Raw genomic sequence first — 27,825 nt, forward strand, 5'->3', positions numbered from 1 at the left:
GTAGCTGCATGACATCTTTATTTTTACTGGCAAGAGAAGCAGTATACACAGCGACATTGCAGTCTCTTAGCTCGTTAAAAATATCTCAATAAATAAAACAAATAAGCAACATATACACTGGAACAGAAAATGAAAACCAAAAAAAAAAAAAATTTAAAAATAAAAAAAAAATCAAAAAAGGGGGAAGGGGATGAGCGGTAGCAAATCATGGAGCAATAAGGGAGAGGTGGCAGAGTGTGGAGGGCAGTCTGTAATCCAGGCTGTACTTGAAACAATTCATGCAGGGAGCTGGGGGCATAGTGGTGGGCTTTCTTCCTTCTTTTCGTCTTTTTGCTGAGAGCCTTGGTCCAGTTTTGCCATGACTGTACAAGAAATCAGGTTTGGAATTTAAAAAAAAAAATTAAAAATAAAAAGAAGAATACAGTTAAGGGGAAGTAAAACTCGAACCCAAAGATGCCTCATAAATGCGTTCCTGAATTAAGATTGTTTCCAGAAAAAAAAAATAAAATAAAAAATTAGCGATAAAACACCAAACGCACGGACAGACAGACAGACACAGAACCCCAACAACAATGAACAAGCAGGAATGTTGCTTCTCCTTCTCTCTTTGGTCAGTCGTTCTGGGGAGAGATGCTGCAAAGGCTCAGCCCCTTCTCTTGGGTGCTGTTTTGCTACTCAGTCTGAAATGCTCTGCAAGAGTTCAGAGCGAGGGAGGTCAAGAGGGGTCTTTCGGACCAGTTTTCTTGAGGTTTTTAAGGTTTCAGAAGCTACAAACTTGGATATATCCCAATTCCACTTCAGTCGCAGACACTGGACAGTCTGGAGAAAAGGAAAAAAAAAAAAAGAAAAAAAGAAAAGAGAAGAAAAATAAATAAATACACCAAAAAATGCAGGACATCTTTCTGAGCTAGGTTGTGTGGGAAGGGCTTTTTCCCTACAAATCCAGGCTGTGGTTCATCAGCAGGTGTTGAATCCTGCCCCTGGTTCCAGCAGCGTGGAGTTAATCCAGGCACTGGGCAAGATCCAGTGTGCAAGTGGAAGCACAATTCCTTAGGCTTTTGGATAGACAGCCTAAATTCAGAGTCTGGTAATGTCACAGCTTGGTTTGCAGTGGGGTTTAAAATGGTAAATCTCTAGGCAGGGGCAATGTATCCATCAAAACAGCAGAATCCCAGAACGGTTCGGGTTGGGAAGGACATTAAAGCTCTTCTCATTCCTCCTCCCTGACATGGGCAGGGACAACTTCCACTATCCCAGATTGCTCCAACCTGGCGTGGAACCCTTCCAGGAGCAGGGTAAATTCTGTGGGACAAACTCCATGACCCAGCAGTGCCCCTGGGATCCCCTCTCCTGCTCAGGGCAGGGATGGCTTTGCAGGCAAGGTGCTGTTCCTGCCTTCAGCAAAGCCACCTCAGCTCAGATATCAAAAAGCAGATATAATTATTTCCTCCCACTGAGGAAAGCTTCCATTTAGCTGATTTCCTTTCCTTTCCCTCTCCAAGTTATTAATTATCTAATTACAACCACATTCTGCAGACCAGCTCGGGGACTTGTCAGGCTGCCCAGGAGCACTTTGGAGAGCTCCACCTCTCCCGGTGGTTTGGGGATGCCCACGTCTGACAGATGACAGGCTGACCCTTTCCCCATCCAGGGAGGGCTCCAGGAAAGCAAAACGAAACCCAGGGAGGAGGAAGATACCACGGAGCAATTTGCTGATTTTATTTTTTTTAACTTATTATTTTTTCCAGCCAGCAGAAGGAAGGGGTGGAGGATGGTCACACGAGGTTTTGCTGTGCCCTGCTCCTCTCTGAATATGGCTGACACAAAACCGAGGTAAAACCAGATAAAAAGCTGGTCTGGTTCCAGGGATTTTTTTAAATCCCACCCAAGAGCAGAGAGCTCAGCACAAAGCTGCTCCTGGGGCAGAGCTGATGTCTTTAACCCTGGCTAGGACCCTCTGCTCCGGCTGCTGCTGCCCTGAGGCTGCTCCTTCCCACTGGTTCTTTCTGGTTTCCACCTCCAGCTGGAGAAAACTGGGAATTCCACAGCACTTCGGTGCTGAGGGGCTGATTTTTCTCCCTGTTATGGTGAGGGGATGGTGATGGCCTGCCCTGTGGATTGTAGATTTTCCGGAGCTCTGGGATGGCTCTGCCACATTCCACCTCATGCTGGTTCCCTGGAACTGGATTGGCTTTGAGGAGCCTCTCGACCCAGACTGTGCTGTGATTCTGTGAAATGGTGCTCTGAAATCAGACTCTGAAATAAGGGTCTGTAATCAGACTCTGAAATCACTCTGAAATCACTCTGAAATCACACTGTGAAATCACTCTGAAATCACACTCTGAAATCAGGCTCTGCAATCACACTCTGAAATTGGGCTCTGAAATCACACTCTGAAATCAGACTCTGAAATCACACTCTGAAATCACACTCTGAAATTAGGCTCTGAAATCACTCTGAAATCAGACTGAAATCACTTAGAAATCAGACTCTGAAATCAGGCTCTGCAATCAGACTCTGAAATCAGACTCTGAAATCACACTCTGAAATCACACTCTGAAATCAGACTCTGAAATCACTATCTGAAATTAGGCTCTGAAATCACTCTGAAATCAGACTCTGAAATAACACTCTGAAATCACACTCTGAAATCAGGCTCTGCAATCAGACTCTGAAATCACACTCTGAAATCCCTCTGAAATCACACTCTGAAATCACACTCTGAAATCAGGCTCTGCAATCAGACTCTGAAATCACACTCTGAAATCACACTCTGAAATCCCTCTGAAATCACACTCTGAAATCACACTCTGAAATCACACTCTGAAATCAGGCTCTGCAATCAGACTCTGAAATCACACTCTGAAATCACACTCTGAAATCCCTCTGAAATCACACTCTGAAATCACACTCTGAATCTGGCATGTGATCCTCATGTCAGCAACCTGGCCCTGTTTGGCTATTGCAGGGGGAAGGAAGGGCTGAGGAAGAGCGAAAATGCCCCAAAAACCTCTGTGAGCCATCCAAGCTGGCCTTGCACACTCCCAGGGATGGGAACTGCTTTCTCCTGGGATTTCTTGGGGATTTCCAAGCATTTCTCTTATCCTAACACAGAGCCCAGCTGTGATGCTCTGCCTCAGCACAGCTTCCTCTGTCTGAGGCCTTTGCTGATCCATTTTTCCCTGTTTTTGAAGCATTGCCCAGCCCAGCATGGATGTCACAGGAGCAGGGAGCTGCTGGCCTGATGGAAGGTGGCAGCAGGAGCACGGCCCTGGCTGCAGGAAATTTCCCAACAGGTCCCCCAGGCCTTTGCTTATACAGGATTGGGGTGGGTTTGGTTACAAAAGGATTGAAATCATTTCCGTGACATGGCTGAGAGTGCAAATGAAATGTGAAATGCAGGAAAACTGCTGGAGTTTGTTTAGGTTTTTTGGTTTTGGTGGGTTTTGCTGTTTTGTTTTGGTTTTGGTTGTTGTTTTTTTTTTTTAAGGTAGCTTTTGCAATTTCTTTTAAAGTTGAGGGTGTAGAAAAAAGGCTCTGCCCCCAGGGCCTTTTTGTTTTCTTTCCCTACATCCCAGGCACGTTTTAGGGTGAATGGGGAAGGAGAAATCCCATGTGGGGTTGGTTCTTCTCAGAGGTAAGGCCTGAACAAGATGGGACAGAGCAAACATGTCAAGGTGAGGAAAATGTGGCATTCATAGAATCCCAGAATGGTTTGGGTTGGGAGGGATTGTAAAGTCCATCCTGTTCCATGCCTGCCATGGTCAGAGACGCCTTCCACTATCCCATGTTGCTCCAAGCCCTTCCTTAAACACTTCCAGGGATCCAGGGGCAGCCACAGCTCCTTTGGGCACCCTGTGCCAGGGCCTCACCACACTCAGAGTGAGGAATTTTATTCCTCACTGAATCTCTCATCTTTCTAGTGTAAAAAATTATTCTGGAATAGTCTCACCAGTAGCTTCAAGCAATGCTGGGTTACAGCACAAAAGGTGATGCTCCTGCTTTAGAAAATCACTCAAATCCCATTCCTGGGCTCAGGAGCCATCATTCCTAGCTGTTTTGGGAATAACTCCCCTAAAAAGCCCTGTGGCACAGAGCAATCAAAAGATCCATGGTCAGGTTTGGACACTTGGCCTTGATTCCTTTGTTGCCCTTGTTTTTGTCTTGTGGGCAAATAAAAAATACGGCCCAGCTGTTTCAGGGTATGGGGAGAGTGGGAAACAGCCAAAATTGCTGATGGCATCCCCATGACTGGGAGGATCACTGCTGAAGGCATGTTCCCAAATTATTTCATGAAGTTCTCAGAGTTCTCAGCTCTCCCTGGAGCCAGAATCGATGGCAGCCACTCCAGAGGGTGGTTTGGGCTGGAAGGGACCTTAAAGCTCATCCCATTTCATGGGCAGGGACACCTTCCATCAGACCAGGTTGCTCGGGACCTCATCCAATCTGGCCTTGTTTAAGTTTAAAATGCTCAAAATCATTTAAATTTAAGCTTATTTAATTTAAATATAAGCATGTTTCAATTTACAAAAAAAAAAGGCACCTTAAAACAGCAGAATTCCCTTGATTTTTTTTTTTGGGGATGTTTCCCACCAGAAAAGCCTAAACCCAGAAGAAATCCCTTGATTTCTGGGGTGTTACCAGGAAAGGGTAAACCCAGCAGAAATCCCTTGAGGCAGGAAAGGAGGGAGCCCTGGAAAAGGCAGCAGGAGCAGGCTGCAAGGCTTCAGAGGGGAGGAAGCAGCAGGGAAAGGAATTCAGATAATTGTGTCCGTGCGAGGGGGTGGTGAGAGGGCCAAAATCAGATCGAATGCTGCGGGTAGGGACAGACTGAAACCAGATCCCCTGGCTCGGGCTGCGCTGCCTCTGCTGCTCCATCCTTATCAACCATCCGCTCTTGAAGTCTCCCAGATGAAGGCAAAGCCACAATTATGTGCATCTTACAGCTGGGAAACCATTTCAAAACACATCCCTGGCAGAGGCTCATTCCTGAGCCCCGGGGAGAAGCGTCTCTCTGAGTCAGCCCAGCCTTTGCAGAGCTTGGGGGATTTATCTGCCCATGGCTGGCTGGGGGTGAAACATCCTCCCTGTGTCCTGCGGCTCCCCAGTTTGTTATCAGGAGCAGTTTGATGGGTGTGTGGCATGGGGAAATGGAGACTGGGGCTTTGTCTCCTCTCCCTGGGGCTGTTTCTTCCTCTCCACACCTTCTTGTGCATCAGTTTGCTGACACCTCACTGTCCAGGGGGGATCATAAAGAGGTGATGCCACAAGAAGAAGCCAAGGGGAGAGCCCTGGTCCTTCCTGCCTAGGTCTGCTCCCAGCCATTGGAGCAGGATGGAGCACGGCCACGAGGTTAGAGAGCTCCAGTTGTGAGTGCTCCTCTCACATATTGCCAGGAATGGCTCCGTAATTTTGCTTTAAATAATTTTTTTCCCCCCCTCACACAGCTGCAGAAAGGGTTATTGTTGTCCATAGGATCCCAGAGTGGTTTGGGTTGGAAGGGACCTTAAAGTCCATCTCATTTCACCCCCTGCCATGGGTAGTGACAGTTTCCACTATCTCAGGTTGCTCCAAGCCCTGTCCAACCTGGCCTTGAATGGAAAGAACCCCTTGAGAAGAAGAGAGGGATGCTCACCAAGCAGAGGAATTCAATGGCTTCTACCTGTGGGCTCAACAACTTCCCATTGAAAAACTTTGGGAAGGTTTTCCAAAACACCTAGAAGGAGCCAATTCTTCAACATTTCAGGTCAAATCAAACTAAAAGATCAAATTCAGCTAAAATCAGTCTTGTGGGCCTGTGCTCACCACAGGGAGGAGAAGGGAATGCTGACAAGTGAAGCACTTTGCTGCTGGGATGCTCAGATGTTCTCTGTTAGGTTCTGCCTCCCTGCAGCAATATTTGGGCAGCCAGGAATGTTGGCCCCAAGGTGCTGCGTCCCTCCCTCACCAGAAAGTTAAAACAAATATAAAAACAGCTTTAAACCAACATTAAAAAAAAGCTTTAAACAGCAACGGCGCGTTTCCCCCAGCCCTGCACTCCTCCACAGGCCGTGCAGGGCTGGTGGCAGCTGGAGGAGGAGGAGGAGGCAGGTTTGTGGGAGCCCCCTTTTGAAAACCTTGGCAGCACATCACTGGAATGGCAGCTCGGAATTGCCGAGGGGCGGAAGCCGCTAATGAGCAGCGGAGCAGGGAAAAGCAGCAGAGCTGCCCCGTGTAGTTTGCGAGAGCCAGGAGCCGCCTGGCTGCCTGGTGGGTGGTTTGGGGGAACAAGCACTGAGGGACACCAGCGGCATCTCCTGGGCCAGGGATGGGGGCAAAGAGGGGCAGGAGTGGCCCCTGCCGGCCCTCCTGGCTAGCAGAGCTCATCATCGCTTTCTCTGGCTCAAATCCACTGCCCCACACCAAAAACAGGAGAGGGGTGTGGAACAAAAGGGCAGGGAACGAGGTGTTCTCCTGGGGCAGCTCCAGGGAAATACCCAGGCTGGGGAGGAGAGCTTGCACAGACACTGATGTGTCCCTAAAAAGCGGCTCTGAGGCCACATTTCCACCTTCCTCTGCCTCCTAGGTCCCACATCCTGCAGCCTTCTCGGATCCAGGAGGGCTCCAGCTGCCAGGCACTGCCTGAAATGCACTCCCAAAACGGGGCCAAAGCAGTGGGAATGGCTGCTGGAAATCAGAGAAGGAGGGTGGAGTTGTCACAGGTGATCCATCTGCTTCTGCTGAGATGCTCACAGTGACATATCCCACCCTGCACAGACACAGCTGGCAGCCCGAGGGAGAATTTAATTGGATTTAATTTAGGACAAAGCTGGTGGTCACTGGGACATGGTCTCTGGTCCCTCTATGCCTCTACAGGGATAAACACAACTGAGATATGAACTGGGCTGTGAGAACACCCCCCTGCCTCCACCCTGTTTTAGCAGAGCAGATATTATTGGCCAAGGGAAACCTTTCCTCCACCCCCTCAGCGCTCCTGCCAAAATAATACAAATTCTAGGAAAGACACCTTCTCTAAAAATAAACATATACATCTGTGCCTTTCTTCTTTTTCCAAGGGAACTCTGTTGGTCTGGCCTGCTCAGCCAGCAGCTCCTCTGCTCTCACAGTTTTCCTGTGTGCAGCTGCAGTTCCCAAACCCCAGCAGCAGCAGCAGCATCCCTGTGGGATGCTCTGGGATTTTCCTACCCCATGGATGAGACTTTTCCTATGTTTTCCCACTTTGCCTGTCCTTGCACAGATTAAATATTTTGGGAGCAAGTCTGGCTGTACCTGTGGCTGAGCATAAAGAGGAGCAGCCTCAGCTTTTTTCACCAGTGCAGCACAAAGGCTCTATAGTAACCTTTACTCCTAGGAGTAAATCAGGGGAAGGATGACAGCCATCCATTATGACTGACTCAGCTGCGTGGATTAATGCCAGTGGAATTAATAACAACACAACCCCCCTGTTTTAAAAGCATCTAGGGTTTAAACTCCTTCTTTCAAATAAAATAATGGAAAAACAAACAAAAAAAAAAAATTGGGGCCACCCACTGAAAAGCAGAGACAAAAAACCCACAGAATTCTGGGGGCTTCTGGGAACAATCCACGGGACAGGTACGACTGCCCCGGGAACTCGGGGTGCTTTTTCACGTCCCTGACACAAAGCAGCTGAGACACCTGCGGGCCAGATGTGCACAGCTGTACGTGTGCTGCTGCCCATCAGCCCTCGGCTCCCACCCCGCTCCAGATGCTGGCCCTCACAAACACAGCTTGGAGCGGGGAGCCGGGAGCTCAGGCGTTTCCCCCCTCCTCAGGAGACTCCTCCGCACGCAAAGCCCTCAGCAAGAGTCCCCCTGGCTTGCACCATGCAAACCTGGGCCAGAGACCCCCAGGGGGAATTTGGGGAGAGACACTGGCAGGCCACAGCTGTGAAGTTTTAATGTTCCTGCATTAAAAAATTGCCCCTGGTGGGGGAGGTTGTAGGAGAGCAGATATTATTGGCCAAAGGCAAGCCTTTCCACCACCCCCTCTGCATTTAGGACCCAAAACTTCATCAATACCCGCCTTGGAATTGGTGAATTCTGGTGTTTATCCACAGTTTTGCCATCTCCCCATGGGCACACATGTAAAGGATTTTACCCTTTCCTGCAAAAAGTATGGCATTTGTGCCTACAACTCTGGGAAGCAAAATCTTGCCTGTCCTGAGTTAGCCTTGGAAATGATTGCTGAAAAAAGATCCTTTTTCTTGGCATTTGGAGTAGGAATGAAGCTGTGTTTGCTTCTCAAAACTGCCAAAGAAATGCTGGGGCAGCTTTTCCTGAAGCATGAATGGACTTAATCCTGTTTTTACTCTTATGGATCCTTACAAAACACCACATGGAGCCCTCAGTGGGAAGAAGCAAGGAAGATTCCCCATCTCCTTGCCCACTGTGCTCAATGCCCAGGTTTTAGACTCCCATCCCAGGTGACATTCCCAGATGTCTGCAGGAGAAAGGATGCTACTCTGGCATCTTCCCCCCATTATAAGGCACACCCTGAAGGTCCCTAAATTCCTCAATCCCAATTCCCTGGTCCCATCCTCAGTGTTTCCCACATGGCAGGTGCTGTTCCTTGTTCCTCAGTAACTCCCTGGACTCTGAGCAGTGGAGGTGATTCAGCCCCAGGACTTTGGGAAGGGATTGTGCCTGGCCAGATCTCCATCTGGGATTAATCAGCATGTCTTCCTTGAAGTCAAGGGGCCAAATTCTCACTTGGAATAAACCGGCTTAACCCTGCTGCAGTCAATAAAGGCCCTCTGATCTTTTTTTTACTGCAAGAATTGCTCAACTCTTTAAAATACCTGGGGTTAGAGGGTGCTGCCCTCGTGAAGGGGGAGTTGTATTTTATTTGACAAACAATCCTGCTGGGGGAAGGAGTCCTCGGCATGGAGTGAGCCACTCTGGGTTTTGTGGGGCTGGGGTAAATCATTGGGATTGGGGTTTTGGCACCCTGGGAATGGTGAAAGTGAGTTGGAATTTGAATAGGTGTGACAGGCCTGGCTTACTCTGCCTGCCTTATCTCCTCCTGCCCCGGGGCTTTTTCTCTCCCTTTTCCTTGGCCTGGCAGCTACATCAGCACAGCACAAGCCTGGCAAAAGCCACCCTGATTCCCACATCTCTCCTCAGCCCCACATTTCTTCCAGCCTTTAGTGCAAATACTGCACAGTACGGTTGTTTTTCCTAAACTTTACAGCTGCTGCCTTCCATGCAGATGGCTTTACCCATGCTTAGAATCACAGAATATCCCATTCAAAGCAGGTTTAAAACCCTTAAACCTTGGCTTCTTACATCAAGCCCTCTGGATTTCAGCCCCAGTCCTTTAAGGTACTCAGCCCATTCCCTGCCCTGGTGTTTATAATCATCTCTACCCCTCTCTTTCCTCTTCTTCCTCCTCTCCTTGCCAGCCTCTTCCCAAGGGCTTCCTGGGGATGCCCAATTCCTTGGGGTCCATTGTGCAGGGCCAGGAGTTGGACTTGATGCAGGCATCAGCACAGTGGCTGGTCAGGGTGGGGATATTTAATGTTTATTTCTGTAGGTTTGGATGCTGCCATCTTCCTCCTGTGGTCAGCGCATCCCCCCTGCTCCCTGTCCGGGCTCTGAGCATCCATGAATCATCTTTCCAAGACTCCCAGGAGCAGCACCACTGCCTTGAGCCCAGCATGGGGCTGGCCAGCTGCTTTATGGGCTTCTCTGAAACTTCTCCATGGGTCCAAAGGCAAACCACAGGGAGCAGGACAGGGAGCCAGATCTTACTCACACTCTCTTCAGTTTCCAGCCTGGATAGCGCAGGGAGCTTCCCAACCCTCTGCTCTGCTCCAAAAGCCTCCCCTCCCATCAATGGACACCCTGAGGGGTCTAATTCCTGAAGCAATGACAGACTAATGATTTCTAGAATCTTGTTTAATTCTGCTTGCTGTCTGTGTTGCTGCTCCCTGTCCCTTTCCTATCAATAGATCCCTTCAGATCTCCTGTGTCACCTTTTGATCACACTTTTGGATTTTAGAGGTAAAACAAAGTTATCACTCCCTTGCTGCTGCTTTCCAAAGGGGAGCAAACACCAAGTTCAAATTTTCGGAGGAAGAAGCGTGCAGAGGTGGAGCCTCTCTGCTCAAGGAGCAGGCAGATTGGCTGGGCAGTGTTTAGCAGAGGATGCAATCAAATGTTCAATATTTCAGTGTGTGCTGCTCGAGTGGGGAAACCCAGGGCACAGGGAATATTTTTCTGTCTTCTCTGGGGTGCTCTGACCCCTAGGGCAGCACTGACTTTGACCCTCATTTGTGGAGAAAGTGTCCTAGAGTTCAAGATAGACTGGAATCCACAGAAGTGTGAAATAGAGAGTAGTGTAGGTGTATCACTTGGTGAGAAATTGAGGTTTTGGGATTTTTAGTATGTTGTGGGTGGCAGCAAGATGGAGGGCACAGGGTGTCATCCTGGGTTTCTTCCTCATTCTTCTTCATGGGTTTGGGTGGCATTTTGTAACTGGGCAGAAAAGCCCCCATTGCAGCTCTGTGGGATCAGTTATTGGGTTAAAAGGGGAAATAATCCAGGTGTCAGCTCTTAATTGGATGGTTTAGCTTTAAAACACCTTGTAACAAGAGCTTGTTGGCCATTTTGTGCCTTCTAATGAAAAGCTGCAGAACTCACAATAGTGAGACTGTTTTACTGATAAGAAATAAGAAACACTTGAGTCCAAACATGAATTACTATCTCAAGTGCCTTCAACCAAGACACAGAGAAACCCACAACTGGTACCTCCACACTCGAGGAGCAGGCAGATCTGCTGGTCAGTGTTTAGCAGAGGATGCAATCACATGTTCAACATTTTAGTGCGTGCTGCTCGAGAAGCAAAAAGATCGGCTGGTTGGTGTTTGGCAGAGGATGCAATCACATGTTCAATATTTCAGTGTGTGCTGCTCAAGGAGCAAGGGGAGGATGCAATCACATGTTCAATATTTCAGTGTGAGCTGCTCCAGGAGCAAACAGATCGGTTGGTTGCTGTTTAAGGGAGGATGCAATCACATGTTCAATATTTCAGTGTGAGCTGCTCAAGGAGCAAACAGACCGGCTGGACAGCATTTAGCAGAGGATGCAATCACATGTTCAATATTTCAGTGTGAGCTGCTCAAGGAGCAAACAGATCAGCTGGACAGTGTTTAGCAGAGGATGCAATCACATGTTCAATATTTCAGTGTGAGCTGCTCGCCCCGCTGGCCGGCTGGGGTTTAGCACATGCTCTGCTGACTCAGAGCAGGCACAGCCAGAGACTCCCAGGAACATGATTTGTGTGCAGCACGCACTCAGCAGCCGAGGGAAAAAAAGCCCCGGAAAATCGGTTTCCACGGTCCTTTCCAGCCTGTCATGCTGCAGAAGGGCAGATGTGCGTTCTCCTGTCTGCAGTTGTCAGGTTTTGGGGGTTTGGGTGATTAAAGGAACGGGTTAAGTGGACGAGCGAGCGCGGCTGACTCAGCTCGGCAGCAGCTGGCTGGCCTTGTTTAGGTTTGCCAGCTGCAAAAGCTGGGCTTGTTTGAGCCTCGGCGAGTGACCCCTGCGAGGTTCCCGCTGGGATAATAACCTGTGGCACTGATGCAATCCCTGCTCTGGGGGGAGCAGCAGGAGCAGCATCTGCTCCCAACAAAGGCTCCGTGCTGGAGCTTGGCCGTGCTTCTTCTCTCTGGGCTCCGCTGCAGGCAGAGCTGAGCCCAGCTGAGCCCAGCTGAGCCAAGCTGGTGCTGCTGGGAGCCAGGGGCTTGCTCAGAACTTGCTGATGGGCTCCTCTGCTCGGGTTTGCAGCTCAGGGAATCTCAAATTGGTTTGGGTTGGGAGAAACCTTTACAGGTCGTCTGATCCGACACTTTCCTCTAGACTGGGTTTTTTCAAGCCCAGGGATGAAGGGAACCTCTGGTTGATGCTGAACAGCTTTTCTGCTCTGTACAACTGAGTTTTACACACGGTTTACATTTGCAGTACAAGATGTTTAAGTTTGGAATTCTCCAGGTTAAACCAGCGTGTGATATTTGTGAAGGGAGGGAGGCTGGGTGTTACATTTAGTGACTGAAATGAGGGTTTAGAGGCTTATTAGGGAATGAGATTGAATGCAGGGAGAGAATAGGGAAGCTTGGATCTGTCTCTGTCTAGAGAAATGTGTTCGTGCTTCCGCACACAACACACAGATGATCTGTGATCCCAGATTCCATTAAATATCTGGGTGTGGAGAATGTCTGGGGTGACTCAATTTAAGAACTTCTCACTCCTCTGTGTGCTTTTTACCCATTATCATTTACCCATTAACATTTTCTTTTGAAATTCCTAGTTGCCGTTGTTACACAGGCACAGATGGGTCTCACCATACCAGAAAATCACAGAATGATTTGGGCTGGAAGGGACCTGAAATCTCATCTTGTTCTTCCCTCTGCCACGGGCAGAGACACTCTGCTATCCCAGGCTCCAAGCTCCATCCAACCTGGCCCTGGACACTTCCAGGGCTGGGGAAGATCTGTATCTGTATGTGCACTGCACTTTTCACCTCCAATACAGCCCTTCCCCAGCAGTAAATATCAGTGTGAATCTATGCACAGACATTCAGGTTAAAGCAGCCCTAAAAGCAGCAGTAATTGAGATCAACCCCAATAAATGAGATGATTTTGCCTGAAATGGCAGAAGAAATGCAAGTGCTGGGCCAGGCTCCCCTCCTGGAAGTGCACGGATGCACCCGACAGGAACCCTAACCTGACATCCCACACGCTTTGGCTGGAAAAAGTGATCTTTGCCCTCTCCATACTTATTTATATTTTCAGTTGACTGCATAATCTGGCCCTCTAGAAAGTCCCTTCAGGAGGTCACACAGCTGAAATAATAGCTAATGAATTTGTAAGAAAATTATTTCAGACTTATTAAATGGTTTCTTCCTTCCCTTCCAAGTGTTTGCATGCTGTTCCCAAGCTCTGTGGGGTTGGAATAAGGAGGCTGGCAGGACTGTGCCAGCTCCAAACACATCAGGAGAGCTGCTGGCATTGCTTTTCCTTCCAGAGATTATCCTCATTCTGCTCCCATCTCCTCACTTTGCTGTTCCACCTCTGCTTTTGGGATGGCCATAAGTCCAGGGGATGAGGCTCTTGGACTCCTCCAAATGATTTCCATCTCTGCTTCATTAATCGTGGATTGGTTTGGGTTGGAAGGGAGCTGAAAGATCTTTGAGGGTGAAAAGACCTGAGTTTATTCCTCCAGTGCCTGGTTACACAAGCCAGGCCCTGGCTGCAGGAATTGGTCATTTGTGTCTGCTCTGAGGGGATCTGCTGCCCTTTTCCATGGATGCCAAGATCCTCCTGTGTGCATGGGCTGGGGACAAGGGGCTTAATTTTTGGGGACTCACTGCCTGGCTCCCTGGTGAGATCCAGCCAAATCATCTTGATGGCTGAGCAAGGGAATGCCTGTGGGATTTTCCTTGCCAGGAAAAGGAGCTGAAACCAGACATGGAGACAGCGTGGGACAGCTCTGAACCAACTTGTGCCTTCACCTGGACTTGAGCTGTGCATTCCAAACTTGACAATGCTGCTTCATCCTTACTTATGCTGCTCTTGTGTGTCAGGGATTTTAGTTTTTCCTAGAGAGCCAAAGAGCAACTAAATGATAAAGGCTGCTGAATAGGAGTTTAGGCTGGAACTCTCAAAAGGATCAAGAAAACTTGGTGTCTTTCAAAAAACTCCCAGCTCTGGAGGGGCCCTAAGTCTCTTTAACTTCAGTCTGCTCATCATCAACCCCAACAGATTATTAACTTAATTAATCAGTTAATGTAGTATTTTTAATAGGGTAAATTTCCATCTTTTGGTTTTTATGTGGAAAAGCTTGAGTACCTAATCTTTGAGTTCTAAACAAGCAAAAAAAGAGCTTTAAATAAAATTTCTGGAATCCTGCCTTAGTTCATGTCTGATTAGAACTGGAAATTGCCTTGGAATAAGGAGGGACCGGAGGAAAATTACTCCAAGAGGTATTTGGGCCTGAATTATCCAGCAGCACTACTCAAGCAGTTTTCCCTACCCTGAGTTTTACATCTGTGTGCTGACCAGAGCAGTGACTTTTATTTTTATTTGAAGCATCCCCATCCCTACAAAAACCTCTGGTGGTTTGTGAGCCACAGCTCTGCCGATTTAAATCACGCCCAAATCTTTAAGGCCAGCCTGATTGATTTATGCTGGAACTGCTGGCTCATCATCTTTCCCTTTAATCACTGGGGTTGTTGGGACTATCCAGCCCCCCTCAGTCACTTTGCAGGATCCTGCTCGAGCCGGAGGCCTCGGGATGGCTCCAGCCCAAGTGACCTCCTCGGGATCCTGGTGCAGAATTCTCCTGGTGGTACCCTGAGATCAGCAGATGCTGGCCTTTCTCTCAACTCCCACTCAGTGCCTCAAATCCCAGGGAAGGCTCTCCTTCCGCTGCTACACCCTCTGCTTTGAAGACAAAAGATGATTCAACAAGATATTTGAGGTTGGGGGGGTGGTGTGTGTGTGTGTGTGTGTGTGGAGGGGGGGGGGGTTGGATGGTTCAGCTGCCTTCCAAAACTCACAGGGCTTTCCAAAGCTAGAATTAGGACATTTCCAAAGCTGAAATCAGGACATTTCCATGCCCAGCTTGCCCTCTCCAGAGCTGCCCTGGCACTGAGGCATGGCAAGACCTGTGGCAAAGCTAATTCTCCTGCTTGCAATTCTTCTCCCAGCCCTTCCCCAGTTATGTGGCTGACATGCCCTCTGCCTCCCAAAAGCCCCAGAAAAGCAGCCTGTGGATAAATGATTCGGGGTTGTGATGGGTGTGAGGAGCCTGTGCAACTCCAAGGAGAGTCTGGGTGCACCAAGTGGCTGCCTGTGGAGCCAGAGTCCCGCTATTGGTTTGGGGTGTATTTTATTTTATTCATGGCACAGCCTCTCTCTGCTTGTTTGGGAAGTTTTTTCCTGCCTTTGCTGCCTGGAGCAGGTCCCAGAGAGCAGCACAGCCTGCTCTCTTCATTATCTGCCCCACTAATACCTCTTTTTTATTTTTCCCCTCCCTCCTTAGGTCACTTGTTTTGGGTCACTTTATCCTCAGAGCTGAACCCACGGCAGGGTTTTCCAGTTTTGTTGCTTCTGTGACTCAGGAGGGATGTTTTGCTCTCATTTATTAGTTTTTCTGGACAGAATACAAGAGGTTAAACACTTCAGAGAAGCTTATTGTGTATTTACAGCCGAGGTAGGTTTCTAAATCAACAGTAGGTCGTGTATTGGAGTGACTCACAGAGCTGCTTAACCTTTTTCCTTCCGTTTTTGTCCCCCTCCAAATGTGAGGCACAGCAACATCTGCAATTCAGATCTCTGAGATGAGAAGCTGTGAAAGGAATCGAAAGGGCTGAATGTAAATCCAGCCCTGGTGGCACGTGAATCCTGTCCCTCTGCTGGCAAGGTCCTGCCTGCTGGGGAGGGGCAAGGCGGGCACTGCAAGAGTTAATATTTGCTTTTTGGAGGGGAAACTGAGGCACCATCCAGCAGGGCATCAGCTGGAAAGAGCCTCAGTGTCCCGTGGCACTTCTGCTGCCTGCCAAAAGCAGTGGAAAACAGGATGGAGGTGACCAGATCAGATGGGAGCAAGCTGGGGGGCTCCCTCCTCACCCATCGCCTCTGCAATTTGCTGTGCTTCCATGTGTATGTGTGTGGTTTTATTTTTGGGGGTATATTTAATGAATATTTTGAATAAAACAAACATTATTGAGAGAGGAATAGAACTAGAAACAAGTTTCAAAAAAAAACAACCTTACAAATTAACTAGATGCTTTAGAGAAATAGTTAACTTCTGATTGTAATAGCATAAATTCTTATCAGACTGAAAATAAAAAAAAAATAATTCAAAATGCCTCTCAATTACCCCATTTCTAAGTCAGAAAAGGGTAAAATCTGACACTTCAAACCCCCTTTTTTCAGTGGGGAGTTACAGACCCCACCTTGTTCCTTAGCAGCAAAGCAGACCTGAGACATTTTCACTCCCAAATCCCAATCAAACCCCTGCATTTCTCCTGCCCAGCAGCATTTAGTGACTCTCTTCTAAGTGATCCTTGAAATCTTTCAGATTTTGGGGTTTGTCCCTCTCCTCTCCCTGCCCCAGGATCTTCAGGATGGTCCTGCCAGCTCTCTGTGCAGTTTTTGGGGTCTCAGCCTGTGTTGAGGTGCTGCAGGAGCCCTGTGGGCACCCCAGTCTTTGGATTTTTAAGAAACCCAGTCCCTCAGGGAAGGGCAGATGCTTTCTGTGGCTACCAGCAGCTCTGGAGGATGCTTGTCCTCCAGGATTAGGGCTGACCTGGGAGGTTTTGTTCCTTGTGTTTAGGCCACGAATTGCCTTGCCAGCTCTGTGTGGTTTTTCCCTGCTAGAAATGACTGTGCTGCCTGACCTTCTTGGAGTCATCTTTAAAAACTGGGGTTGTTTATTGGAGTGGCTGTTGATAAAGGAAAGCATAAACCTGTGCTTTTTGTGTTTGGAGCTAATTTAAAATCTCCTGTTAAGAGGAGGACTGAGCAGGGTTAATCGCATACTCAGGAAAACACAGCAGAGAAATGAGAATTTTTTTTTTTTTTTAAGAGTTTTTCTTTTAGAAAGGCAGCTATGACTGCAAGGTGGAAGCACACTCTGACCCTAAATTAAACAATCTGGGAGTCTGCTCTCCTGATGATCACTGACAAAAAGTGCAAAATTTGGTTCCTCCTTTTCTCGGGCAGTGAGACAGCTCCTAGCTGCTCCCAGATATCCCTGATGGACAAACAGGAGATGTTCTCTTGGGATGCAACCCCAACCCCACCTGATTCTTTATTTAATGCAGTTTACCCTGCCCTCTAGTGCCAGCAGGTGCTGAGCCAGCAGCTCCTGTGGTTTTTCCACCTTTTCCTTCTCCCAACCTGGGAATTTGCAGCTGCTGGGGAGAGAGGAAGGAACGTGGCCAGAAATGTCTGTGCACAAACATGTGGGGAGTGGGCACCTCAGAGCAGCTTTGGAGCGAGCACGGGCGCTTGGAAGGAGATTTTGGAGATGTTTGCAAGGGAAAATGAGCTTTGTGAGGGGAATGGGAATACACGTGGCAGGCTGTGCGAGGGGAGCCTTTGGAGCTTGTTTCAGTGATGAGCTTGAAGTGAAATCTTCAAGCCTGGGAAGTGCTTGGAGATGAAGGGGATGGGGTAACACCTGGAGATAGATCTCTTGCTTTTCTCTCGAAGGAAAGGGGGGATAATTTTCTGTTTAAGAATTCATCTGAGAGCCTTTTGTCCCTCTATCTGCCGGGAGGGGAGGCTCCCTCAGCCGCGGCTGGGGCTCTGCAGTCACATCGGTTCTCCCCAAATCCCCTCGCAGCCCATCACACCTCCCTCCCTCTGTTTGCTGTGACACTCCTGGTACTTTGAAGAGCCCAGCAGAACAAAGTTTTACAATGTGGGGTGCAGTAGTGCCACCTTTGGTGCTGGCTGCCGGGCCTGGTGTCCCTCCCTCCCTCACGCCGGCCGGGCCGGGCCCGCCGCAGCCTTTGCACAATTTCCTGGGTTATTTCAAGCTGTCGGGAAGGTCCGGCCGAGCTCGGGAGGGGCAGGCAGGGCTTCGGTACGCCAGCAAAATATGGAAAAACAGCCTCGGATAAGTCTCCTCCTCCCCTGTCCCCTCATCTTGGATCCCAAATTGGGGAAAGGCAAAGCGGGGAAAACACCAGAGCAGCACCCCGAGCCTGTGGGGTGACCCCCGGTTCTGCTGTGCTGGCGCTGGCGGAGCTCTTAGGGTGGGTTTGTTTCTTTAAGGTGTCTCCCAGAGGGAGGATCAGCCAAATGCGATGTGGCAGCTCTGGTAACTCCTCTTGGCTTTCAGCACGGCCCTAGCTGATCACACAACTTGCTAGTGAAGAAGGTACAGCTGTCCAGGCCTTGGCAGGCATCCCCACCCTCCGCTCGCTGCCAAATCCTCGCTCGCTTTTTTATAAAAATTCTTAAGTTTCCTAAGAGAATGGAAACGGAGCAGCCTCATCTGTCTCCCAGTCCTATCCAATGCCTCCTGGACCTGCTGGAGCAAAGCCTGGTGTCCCTGCATCCCTCCATGCCGCTGGGATGTTGGCAGCCAGGGAGAGGGAGAGCCCAAATATCCAGGGTTCCTCTCCTGCTCCGAGGGGCTGGAGAGGGGACCAGGGTTAAGGATTGGGGTGCCAGCAGTGCCAGCACTGTCATTGAGGGTGGTTTGGCATTCCTGGCTTGGGCATTCTCCTGGAAGAAGCTGGGAGTGGGGGTAAATCTCGCCACAGGGCCACAACTCTCCTGAGTTCTGCCCTGCTTGTGCCTCATTGTCCCTGTTTGCACCTCAGTGGAGCAGCTCCAAACACCCAGGTCCCAAATTGTCCCAGCAGCTTTCCCCCTGAAAAGTTTTAGGCATTGATTTCTGGCCCAGGCTCCCTGTGACAGCTCCAGGAAACCTTCATCTCCTCCTCTCCCTCTTTCACAAACGGCCCAAACCCTCCTGGTTTTTGGAATATTTTAGCCCCGTGCGCAATTTTAAGGATGTGCCTGAGCTGCAGAGAAGCTGCAAGGCAGCCTGAGCAGTGCAGTGGATGAGTAATTCAAGGCAGGGGGGGAGCCTATGGATTTCCTCTCCAGAAAGAGCTTTTGGATCTTCAAACAACATAAATGTGGCTGTAGCTGTGTGAGAAACTGTGCAGTAGCATTTCAGCAAAAGATTAAGGAAAAACAGCATTTGGGGGACAAAAATACATTTCACAGCTGGTGAAATGATGGCATTAGGAAATAGCTCTGAATGTGCTCTAAACAGGAGGTTTTATTTTCTGGAGGAGCAGGGGTGAGTGTCCTTGGGACTTGTACACGTACCTCGGGCATTGCAGTGGGCATGAAAACCTCGCTAATTGCAGCAGAAAATGAGCCAGTGATGCATATGTGAGAACAATAAACCAGTATGAAAAAGCGGGAATAGATTTCAGACTGTTGTGTTTCAGGCCAGGAGATTTTTCTCTCTGATTCTGACATGATTATCCCGAAAAACCATATGATTCCACAAATTGATTCTGACATTATTAGCCTGAAAAATCTTACAATTCCACGAATATGCACAGTTAAGGAATAGCTACAATTTTCAGTCGTGTCTGTTTCCCTCGGCAACTTTAAAATATTTACCTTTTTCCACTCCTTGGGAGTGAAATATTGCCTGGTTTACAAAATAACAGCGCTTAGGAGGAAAGCTTCCAGATTAACTCGGTCCTATTGAAAATCAGCGTGTTTTGAGCTCCCAATTCCCTACCCTCAGCCTTCTGGGCACGTGGCATTGCCCTGGGGGTGCCTGGAATTGTGGGTTTGGTGTGACAGGGTCTTTTTGAGGCGCTCTCCACTACCAGCTTCCCTGGAGTGAACAGGAAAAGCAGCGGTGAGCTATTCATTTGCGCGCATTACAACAAGAAATACTGATCATCAGATTGATTGTAAATTTCCAAGGGAATCACTGGAGAGGGATCTCTGATCTCCCCTGTTCATGAGGTCCGAGCTGATTTAAACAGTTCAAAAGCCTGAAACTCTTCTCAGTCCCAAAACCCAAGTGCAAGCTCATCACACCACCATGGAGGACAGAACGCGGCCGCTCCGCCGCACTCCAGCTCCCTTCCAGCAGCAAACATTTCAGCCCCATCTGGTATAAAACAGATTATTTAGTGCTGCATCTCTTAAACAGCCCCTTTTGGGGTCAGGGATGAAACAGCCCTTGTAAAATGTCGGGTTGTTCTGTGCACAAACCCCCACGGAGCTGGAAAGGAGCTTTGGAGATCGCGAGGCCGCGCCCGGAGCACCGCGCTCACAATTACTGCAGCAAAAAGGGCTTGGTGCTATCAGAAATTTCCTGGGCTTATCAGGCAAGATAATTAAGCAAAATAAATTAAAATACGCAGAATAGCCATCTTATATAATGTGCAAAAGTACAAGTTAATATGCTGTGTGCAGAATGCTTTTTTAATAAACTGCTGTTATCTCATCCGGCCTGTTTTTATGATGTGGTTTTATGCCCTGGTTTCTCACTGGGAAATTTCCAAGGGGGTGATTCCCTGGTGCTCCCAGAAGCACTACCATGGGTGAAAATGCTCTGCTTCCATGCAGAGGCTCAATTCCTGCCATTCATCCTACACTCGGGAGCCCACTGATGGGCGAGCTCACCTGTGTGTTTGGGGGAAGAAAGACTCAAACTCACAAGAACTGGCATAAAAATGCCTGTAGGATGAATTTTGGGGGGTTACGGGGTGGAGGTGGTACTGGGCATCCCGGTGGGCTACACATGAGAAGGACAGGGGGGCAAGTGCTCAGCTGGGACAAATAGATAACCTGTTTTCCCCATCCAAACCCCTTTGATTAAGGGATCATTAATAAATTTTGTTGCATCTCTGTCCTGGCCAAATTCAGGGTGGGATTTTTGTGCTTCAGGGCAAGCGTGGTCATGACAGCATTCATGGGTGATGGTACTGGAGTTTCTGGTGGGCCCAGGTGGGTTTTGTGCTGGTAGATTAAACTATAAACTCCTTTTTTCCCTTAACAAGGTGGCTTGTCTGCAGTTGCCAATGCCAGGTTGTTTGCTGGGAAGCATCCCCCAGTTCATCTTCTTCCCAAGTCCACTATTTTCTTTGTTTTATTCCTTGCATTTCTGAGTTTCTCCTCCCAGACAGAAATTCTGCCTAAGGAGCCGAATTTCTCACACAGAGAAATCACATCGTGATGTGCATAAAATTTGCCATAAGGGTCAGCCTGAAATGTGAGTTTTTGTGTCTCTGTCAGGTTAGTTTTGTTGAGGAGTTTGGTTTTGGGGACACTGGGTGGATACCTTGGCGACCCCCTCACCCCAGCCACCCAAAATGCTGTTTTTCCTATGAAAGCTTCTCCCTGGCTTCATCCCACCCTACTGAATTTTCCAAGCTGGATTAACTAATTATTTTTAATAGGAGGCTCAGCACAGCCGTGATTCCCCCATTTCAGCAGAGCAATTGGGTTTATTTACATTTAAGCACAAACATATGATTTTTAAAGGAGGCCTGAACAGCTAAAACCGAGGGCATAATCAGATAAATGACTGCACGAGGATTTCTGGTGGCTAAACTCACCCAAAACCCAATTCATGCATTTTAAAGCATGTGTTTGGCAGGTCTGATAACTCTTAAAGGAAATGCTTCTTGGGGGTGGCAGCTAACAAGGCAAAACTATCTTATTAGGAATTCAATTAAAGCTAGGCCAGGCTTACTGGACCTCTTCCAGTAAATATATATCTCAAGCTGAACCCGTAGACATCTGTCTCTTCTCTCGCCCCCACCTCCTCCTTTTTCTGTTTTCCAGGCTGTGGTTGAAAGGTGGAGAGGAGATGGGAGGAAGAGCAGGGACTGTCGCTCACCACAGAGTGCAGGGCGCGAGGATTATTTTCTGTTTTGGTGTTCTGACCACTTTTGTGATCTGGGGGAGAGCGGATCTTCCTCAATCCCACCCCTTGCCGAAGCACTGGTGTAAAAAAAAATTAAATTTTAAAATCCCAAATCACTTAATTATAGCAATTAGAGAGGTTGGATCCAGGTGGATCCCAGCCCCTGGGCAGTGCCAGACACTCCCTGGCCGCTGGTTTGGAAATGAAGAATCCGTGCTGCCTTTCCTGTGCTCGTTTTGGAGTACTAGATCAGCAGACCTTTTCCACAAAAAAGACCCGGAGAAGCCAGGGAACAAATCCGGAGAATTCAGGGATCTAATGGCCACTTAGAGCCCTCTGTTAACAGCAGGACTTAGGAGTTGTTGCCGCTTATTTCACGTTTTTATGGGAGTGGTAACCAAACCTCTCTGTCCCGTTTGCACCCTCCTCCTGCAAGGAACCTGTCTCCAAATTCCTGACGCGGCTTCCCTTGATGTGACAGAGAAAGACTGGGTTTTTTTTTTTTTTGTCCTCCCCCATTCCCGAGGGAAAACCCTCCTTCCTGCTAAACACTGATAACCTTGGGCTCTGGGTGGCAGATCACAAAATTCAAAGAGGGATCCTCTGTTTTACCCCCCAAAGGCAGGAGGAGAAGCACATCCCAAAGAGCTCGCAGAGCTCTGATTCCCACGTTTTTGCTGCACAACTGGCAGGGGAAGGACAAGGACATCGGGGCTGGTGTGGAAGTGGTTAAAGGGATGGGTCTGAGGGCAAGGGCTGCCTTGCCTTGATTTATGGGCTGGCTGAGTTAATTTGCTCTTTCTGTGTGATTAGTTGTTGTTGCTGAGTGGTCATCGTCCACAACTACAAATCTAATTAATGCCGGGATGCCAAGTGTTGTTTTGGTGTTTTGTTGTTTGTTTTTTCGGTTTTTTTCCTTTTTTTTTTTTTTTTTTTTTTTTTTTTAATCCCTGGCAAATATTTCTACTGTTTTAATTCTTGAGAACTGATCATTAATTAGCGCGAGCCTGCTAATATCCAGCTGGATGGTTTCTTGGTTTTCGTCACTTCCAAATTTGCCTGAAGAAGGGAATCAGGAGCTCCGAGCAGCCACCGAGGTGTCTGGTGGGATCAGCACCTTACAAGGAGCAATTTGCTTTTTCTCCCCCCTTCCCAACTTTCTGCAAAACCTGGGAAGAGGGGTGAAAAGGGTCCTTGAAAGATCCGCTTTCCCCATCCAGCTGTAATTCCCTGACGGCATTTCCAGCTCGCTCTGTGTTTCGGGGCTCTGGTGCCGATCCTTTCCACGTTCGTGGCCTCATCAAACCCTTCCTGTAGCTCTCCAGCAAGACATAAATTCTGGAGGGTTTGGGCTCGGAGATTTTCAAAGCCGTGCTGAAGCACATGGAAATGATTCTGAGGGCTACGGCTATAAAAATAATTATATTGCCGGGGGAAAGAGTGACATGAAATGTCCCCAAAAGAGATCTCAGCGGTGGTTACAGGATCTGTCCCAGCTCTGTGAGAGCCCGCTGTGATCTCCAGGGCTCATTTATCACCGCTACCTAGAACTGCAGGAATTATGCCCCCAAAAAAGCACCGTAGGAAGGAATGTGAAGGGGAGGCTGCTCAGGAGAAGCGTTTCAATCTCTCCCTTCGTTTTAATGAGGATGCTTTGAAAATCAGGGCTGCTCTGCAGAGCCGAGCGGTGTGAGGATGACTAATTTGGAGACAAATTAGGTCTACTTAGCCCAAATGTCTGCCTCGATTGTTCCCTTAATGACCCTTCAACGCACATCTCTCCCGATAGGAGTTTCACCGCAGCTCTGCCTCCAGCAGATTAAGTAATAACACGTTTTTACCACTTTTCTAAGCGTTCCTTCGAACCCGATCCTGCATTTTCCCTCCGCCATGCGTGTCTCCAGCTCTTTCTGATGGGTAATTCATTTATTTGCGTCTAGCCCCCTGGCAGATTTGTCTCTTCGCATGTCTCCTTCTCCGGAGCATTTCCCTTGCACCCTTTTTTTCAAAGATCCCCGAGCCTGAGCGGTTTTTGGCTGACTGCAGCGTGTTTGGTGTCTGCTGGCTAACAGATTTATCCTTTCCCAAGGAAAGACACGAACGTAAACAGAGGATCCAAAATGCATTTTGCTGGGCTTTTTAAATGCACTGAGATGAAACCCCCACCCCTCCCCGCCGCTACAAGGCTATTAATGTAAATACCAAACTTTACAATTCTTCCTGTCAAGGAAACTTATTTACATTTTTTTGAGGGATGCGTATAAAAAAATGGGGCTTTTGGGACAAAAAAGGGCTTCGTTCCAGTGTCACTACACCCCCAGTTAACTGTGCAGACACTATAGAGTTAGGTTTTGTTCCCAGGGCCAGCAGAGATAACATCTGTTTGCTCCTTTAAGGAGAAAAATGAAATAGGATGCTGGTGTTTTATACTGGAAACAGCCCTGCAAATCTGAAGGGGCGATGGGATGAGGGCTCTGGGTTGAACACACGCATTAAACGTGGCTTCTCCAGCATGGAAAAGGTGGGAAAAGCATTTCCCAGTGCCAGTGCCAGCCCAGAGGACGCAAAGAGCTCGTCCCCAGTGAGTGGGAAGGAGCAGCAGACTGGTCTTACTGGTGCGGGGCTCAGGGCTGTGCTGCTGCTGGTCCTGCCATCCCAGCTGGACAGGTTTAATCCCTAACAAAACAAATATCAGGAAATATACTTTTTTTCCTGGTTTGTTCTTTTTCAGTTTAGAGCCTGTGGAACATTTCGAAAGCAAAAGGGAAAGGTGGCTGCGAGGGGAAGGGCGCAGGTGCTGGCGGTGAGGATGGGGAGATTTTGGGGGGAAGGAAGGCTTGGCTGAAACATCCCACTGCAGTCCTAGAGGTGCAAAATCTGCGCCTGTTTCTCCTGCAACTCCCGGAGTCAGTTGTCTGGAATTCCATGGAGCAGAACAGGAAAAGCTCTCGTGGCCAGGGGAGCGAGCAGCAGCGGCCTGCTGACGTTCACAGGGGCCAGGTGGCATTTTCCCAGTTCCCAAGGCTCTGATTTTCTAATCAAACAGCTCCTCTGATTTTTGTTTTGCTTGCAGCCAGAGGGGAATGAGCCTTCCCCTAAGGAGAAAACCTTTCCTTGCTTCTCTCTTCCCAAAACCTCAGGAAAAGCGAGGATGGCAGCCCAGCCTGACCGGCCCTCACCCCACGTTTGCAGTTCCTACTCCCTAGGAAAGGCAGGCGCTGATCCCAAACCCACACAGCAATTTCTTATGGATTTTTTGTCCATTGGGGCAGCACAGGCTGCTCCCCTCCAGCCCACAAAAAGTCCCACCACCCAACTAAACTTGCCTGTTCTCAAGGGTTTCTTGAGGACCTCGTTGTAGCTTTATTTTTTATTTTCTGGCAGCCGTAATTTCTGTCGCCATAAACGATAGAATTTGACACCGCACCGCACCAGGCCATTTGTCAACAACCTTTTCAACAGTCCAACCACACGCGTGTTCCTGCACAGCACAGGCACAGGCAAAGGGGCAAAGTTTGGGATCTTCCTCTGCAAGAGCCACCTCGGAGCACTGGGTTATGGCGAAGGAGCCGAATTCCGATTTATTCCAAATCAAAGCAAAACGTGCTGTGGTTTGGTTCTGCATCGCGATTTTTCCGTTATATCCACACATTTTTTTGGAGATGGGAACAATCTGAGCACCTACCCATAAAATCTGCCTCATCAGAGCAATGTTAATAATAATTTAACCAACGTGGGGCCTAAAACACGGTTTAAAAAAGGCAAGTTTTGCCCCGTGTGCTAGGAGGGTTGTGTATTAGATAACAGATTTCCAACCATCCTTGGCTAATGGCAACACATCATTTGGGAAACAACAGAATCAATGCATTGTTCCAGCCCAGCACTTTCCTATTCAGCCAATCTAAACTGCTGAAGAAATATGTGTTCGGGACATTTTACATCTGGTTTTGACAAGAAGCCTGGGTTTTTGTGTGGGGATTTTTTTTTTTAATCTGTTTGCTGCAGTTTTTTAGCCAGATTAGCATGGGAAAAGGCTCTCTGTTGTATAAATGGAGGGTTTTGCTTTTGAAAAACCCACTCAGATTTGGATTTCTGCAGTTGAAATCGGGGCACGACATGCGAAATATAAAAATGCCAGAGATGGCCATAAACCCAACAACAACAGTGTTACCTATTTAAATAAAACGAAACAACAGGCAGCTCTTGCAGTGGGCAGAATAACCAATTTTTAGACTTTTTTTTCGTATTTTGGGGAATCACTAGAAGAACTTAATTCCAGCACCAAAGTGCAAATTCCAAACCATTTCAGGATGCAAGCGAAACATTTACATCTAAGATGGTTTTAAGTCCGTTTTACGCCACTAGTAAGTCCTGGTTTCACAATTTTTTACCTTTTTGAAGTGAGGCACTGCAGTTGCATCAAGTTTTTGCTTGGTTCTATATATTATTTATTCAAAGGGGCCGTTCATTGCTGACTGAACAAAGATGGATTTGCCTCTTTAAACAAGCCCGGCCAATGGGCTGGGATAAACTTTCCTCTTCAACTCTGCACATGATGAAATTATTTCATTTTTACATCATAAGGGTGGCGGGGAAAAATGTCCCATCAGAGTGTTTGCTTGGTGAAATGGGTTTGTGGGCTCTGTTTTATGTAGGGAGCACCAGACAGCGCCCGGCCAGACCCAAACTCTGGCTGACACTACGCAGAGCTGCTCTGCTTAATTAGCTGGAGATGAGGGTGTTATTAAAAGGCTTTTTTCCCCTCTCCTTTCTGACTGTTTGTTCCTCCCTCCCAGAATATTACAAAGGCAGCTGAAGAGGAAGTAGTTTTCTGCTAATGGAAAGTGACGAGGAAGGGTTTGGTGAGGAGAGTAAATAAGAAACTGCACCTAACGCCAGCCGCTGCTTTACCGTCACTTTGGGGAAGGGAAACTGGACAAACCCAAAAATTTAGCAGGCTTTCTCCTATGTCTGTTTGCTTTCTGCTGTGTGAGGGGGAAGGGGCACAGCCCGGGACTGCAGCCGACATCTGCTGCTTGTTTCTTTTAAGAGAAACACAACCTGGGGCGAACCCGTAGCCGAGCCCCGCGTGGGTCCTGCTGACCCCCGGCCCCCCAGCTGGGAGGGGATGTGACCACCACGGGGCTCAGCACTGGGGTTTTTGGGGTGCAGGCACCCACAGAGCGGGGCAGCAGCTGTTTTGGATCCCCTTGTCAGCCCGTTGTGGCCATCGCCTTTTCCTCTCCGAGCTCTTCTCCAAAGCAGCGCTTTCTGGCAAATGTCACACGGTGACGGTTTCCCCTCTGTCCCTCATCACCCAGCTCTCAACACCATCCCCCTCTTACTCCCCAATCCCACAGAGCAAAAGCATGCTGATTATTATTTCCCTCCCCCACGCCCCAAAATTTTGGAGATATCTCATTTTTTGCCTTCCTGGAAGCTCCGTTTATTTGAATTTCCTCCGGCACAGAGGGGGAGCGGGAGGAACTGGACCTGCCTACGCTGCCCTCCAGGTCGGCGACCCCAAACCCATCAGCATCCCCAGCATTCCACAAAGGGCAAAGGGAGGGAGACAGACCCAGAGCATCGTTCAGGAGAAGAGAAACGGGTACCTACCCCTTGGGCTGGCCCGGCCCGGGCGGTGGCTAGTGGGAGGCCGACATGGACCACGCTCCCTCCATCCTCCACACGGAGAAGGCATAACTGAGCCTCTCGTGAGCCACGTAACTGCAGCTCGTCATCTTACTGTCCATCTCGTCGCTCTGTAGCACCTGGTAGAGGAAGTCTATGTACCGAGCCGCCAGCTTGAGCGTCTGGATTTTACTCAGTTTGTCAGAGGGCAGCGTGGGGATGATTTTCCTCAGGGCGGCAAAAGCTTCGTTGAGCGACTGAGTCCTCTGCCGCTCTCTGACGTTGGCCAGGATCCTCTGGCTCTGCAGTTCTTCGTAAGATTGGGAGCTGGGACTGGACTTTTTCCCCCTCTTCCCTGGGTTGGGGCTGCCATCTTCGCTGGACTTCTTACTGTATCTTCTCTTCCTGCCAAATCTCTTTGGCTGCCTTTCCAGCTCCTCTTCACTGGTCCCCAAGCTATCCACAGGGGAAACAGGAGAACTGGAGCTTTCTTCCATGCTTTCTGCAAGAAGGGGAGGGGAAGAGCCTTTCCCCCCCTCCTTATGTTATGTGAGTGTGTGTGTGTCTTAAATGTGCTTTAAATTCCTGAGACAGATCCTTTGGAAAAACAGGAGGACTCTTTTTCTCTTTTTTTTTTCCTTTTTTTTTTTTTTTTTGCTGACCAAACGTTTTCCAGGTTGCTTGAAGGGCTCTTATTTCAAGGACCGAGGTTGTGTAAAAAAAATTGAGGTCTTGGAGAGAGGAA

General features: G+C 48.6%; 1 protein-coding gene across 1 annotated transcript; it reads right to left on the reverse strand.

Moving 5' to 3' along the window:
• TWIST2 (twist family bHLH transcription factor 2) lies at nt 1-27,825 on the reverse strand. The gene is made up of 2 exons (XM_063161404.1): nt 27,066-27,825; nt 1-819 (listed from the first exon to the last, which is right to left on the reverse strand). Exon 1 carries the CDS (start codon nt 27,575-27,577, stop codon nt 27,095-27,097), a length of 483 nt encoding a protein of 160 aa, XP_063017474.1. The 5' UTR covers nt 27,578-27,825; the 3' UTR covers nt 1-819; nt 27,066-27,094.

The sequence above is a fragment of the Melospiza melodia genome, chromosome 8 (assembly GCF_035770615.1).
Source record: "Melospiza melodia melodia isolate bMelMel2 chromosome 8, bMelMel2.pri, whole genome shotgun sequence".
Taxonomy (NCBI): domain Eukaryota; kingdom Metazoa; phylum Chordata; class Aves; order Passeriformes; family Passerellidae; genus Melospiza; species Melospiza melodia.

Bases quoted from the DNA above. Each gene is read 5' to 3' on its own strand.
- TWIST2 (XM_063161404.1), bottom strand. From the start codon at position 27,577: ATGGAAGAAAGCTCCAGTTCTCCTGTTTCCCCTGTGGATAGCTTGGGG.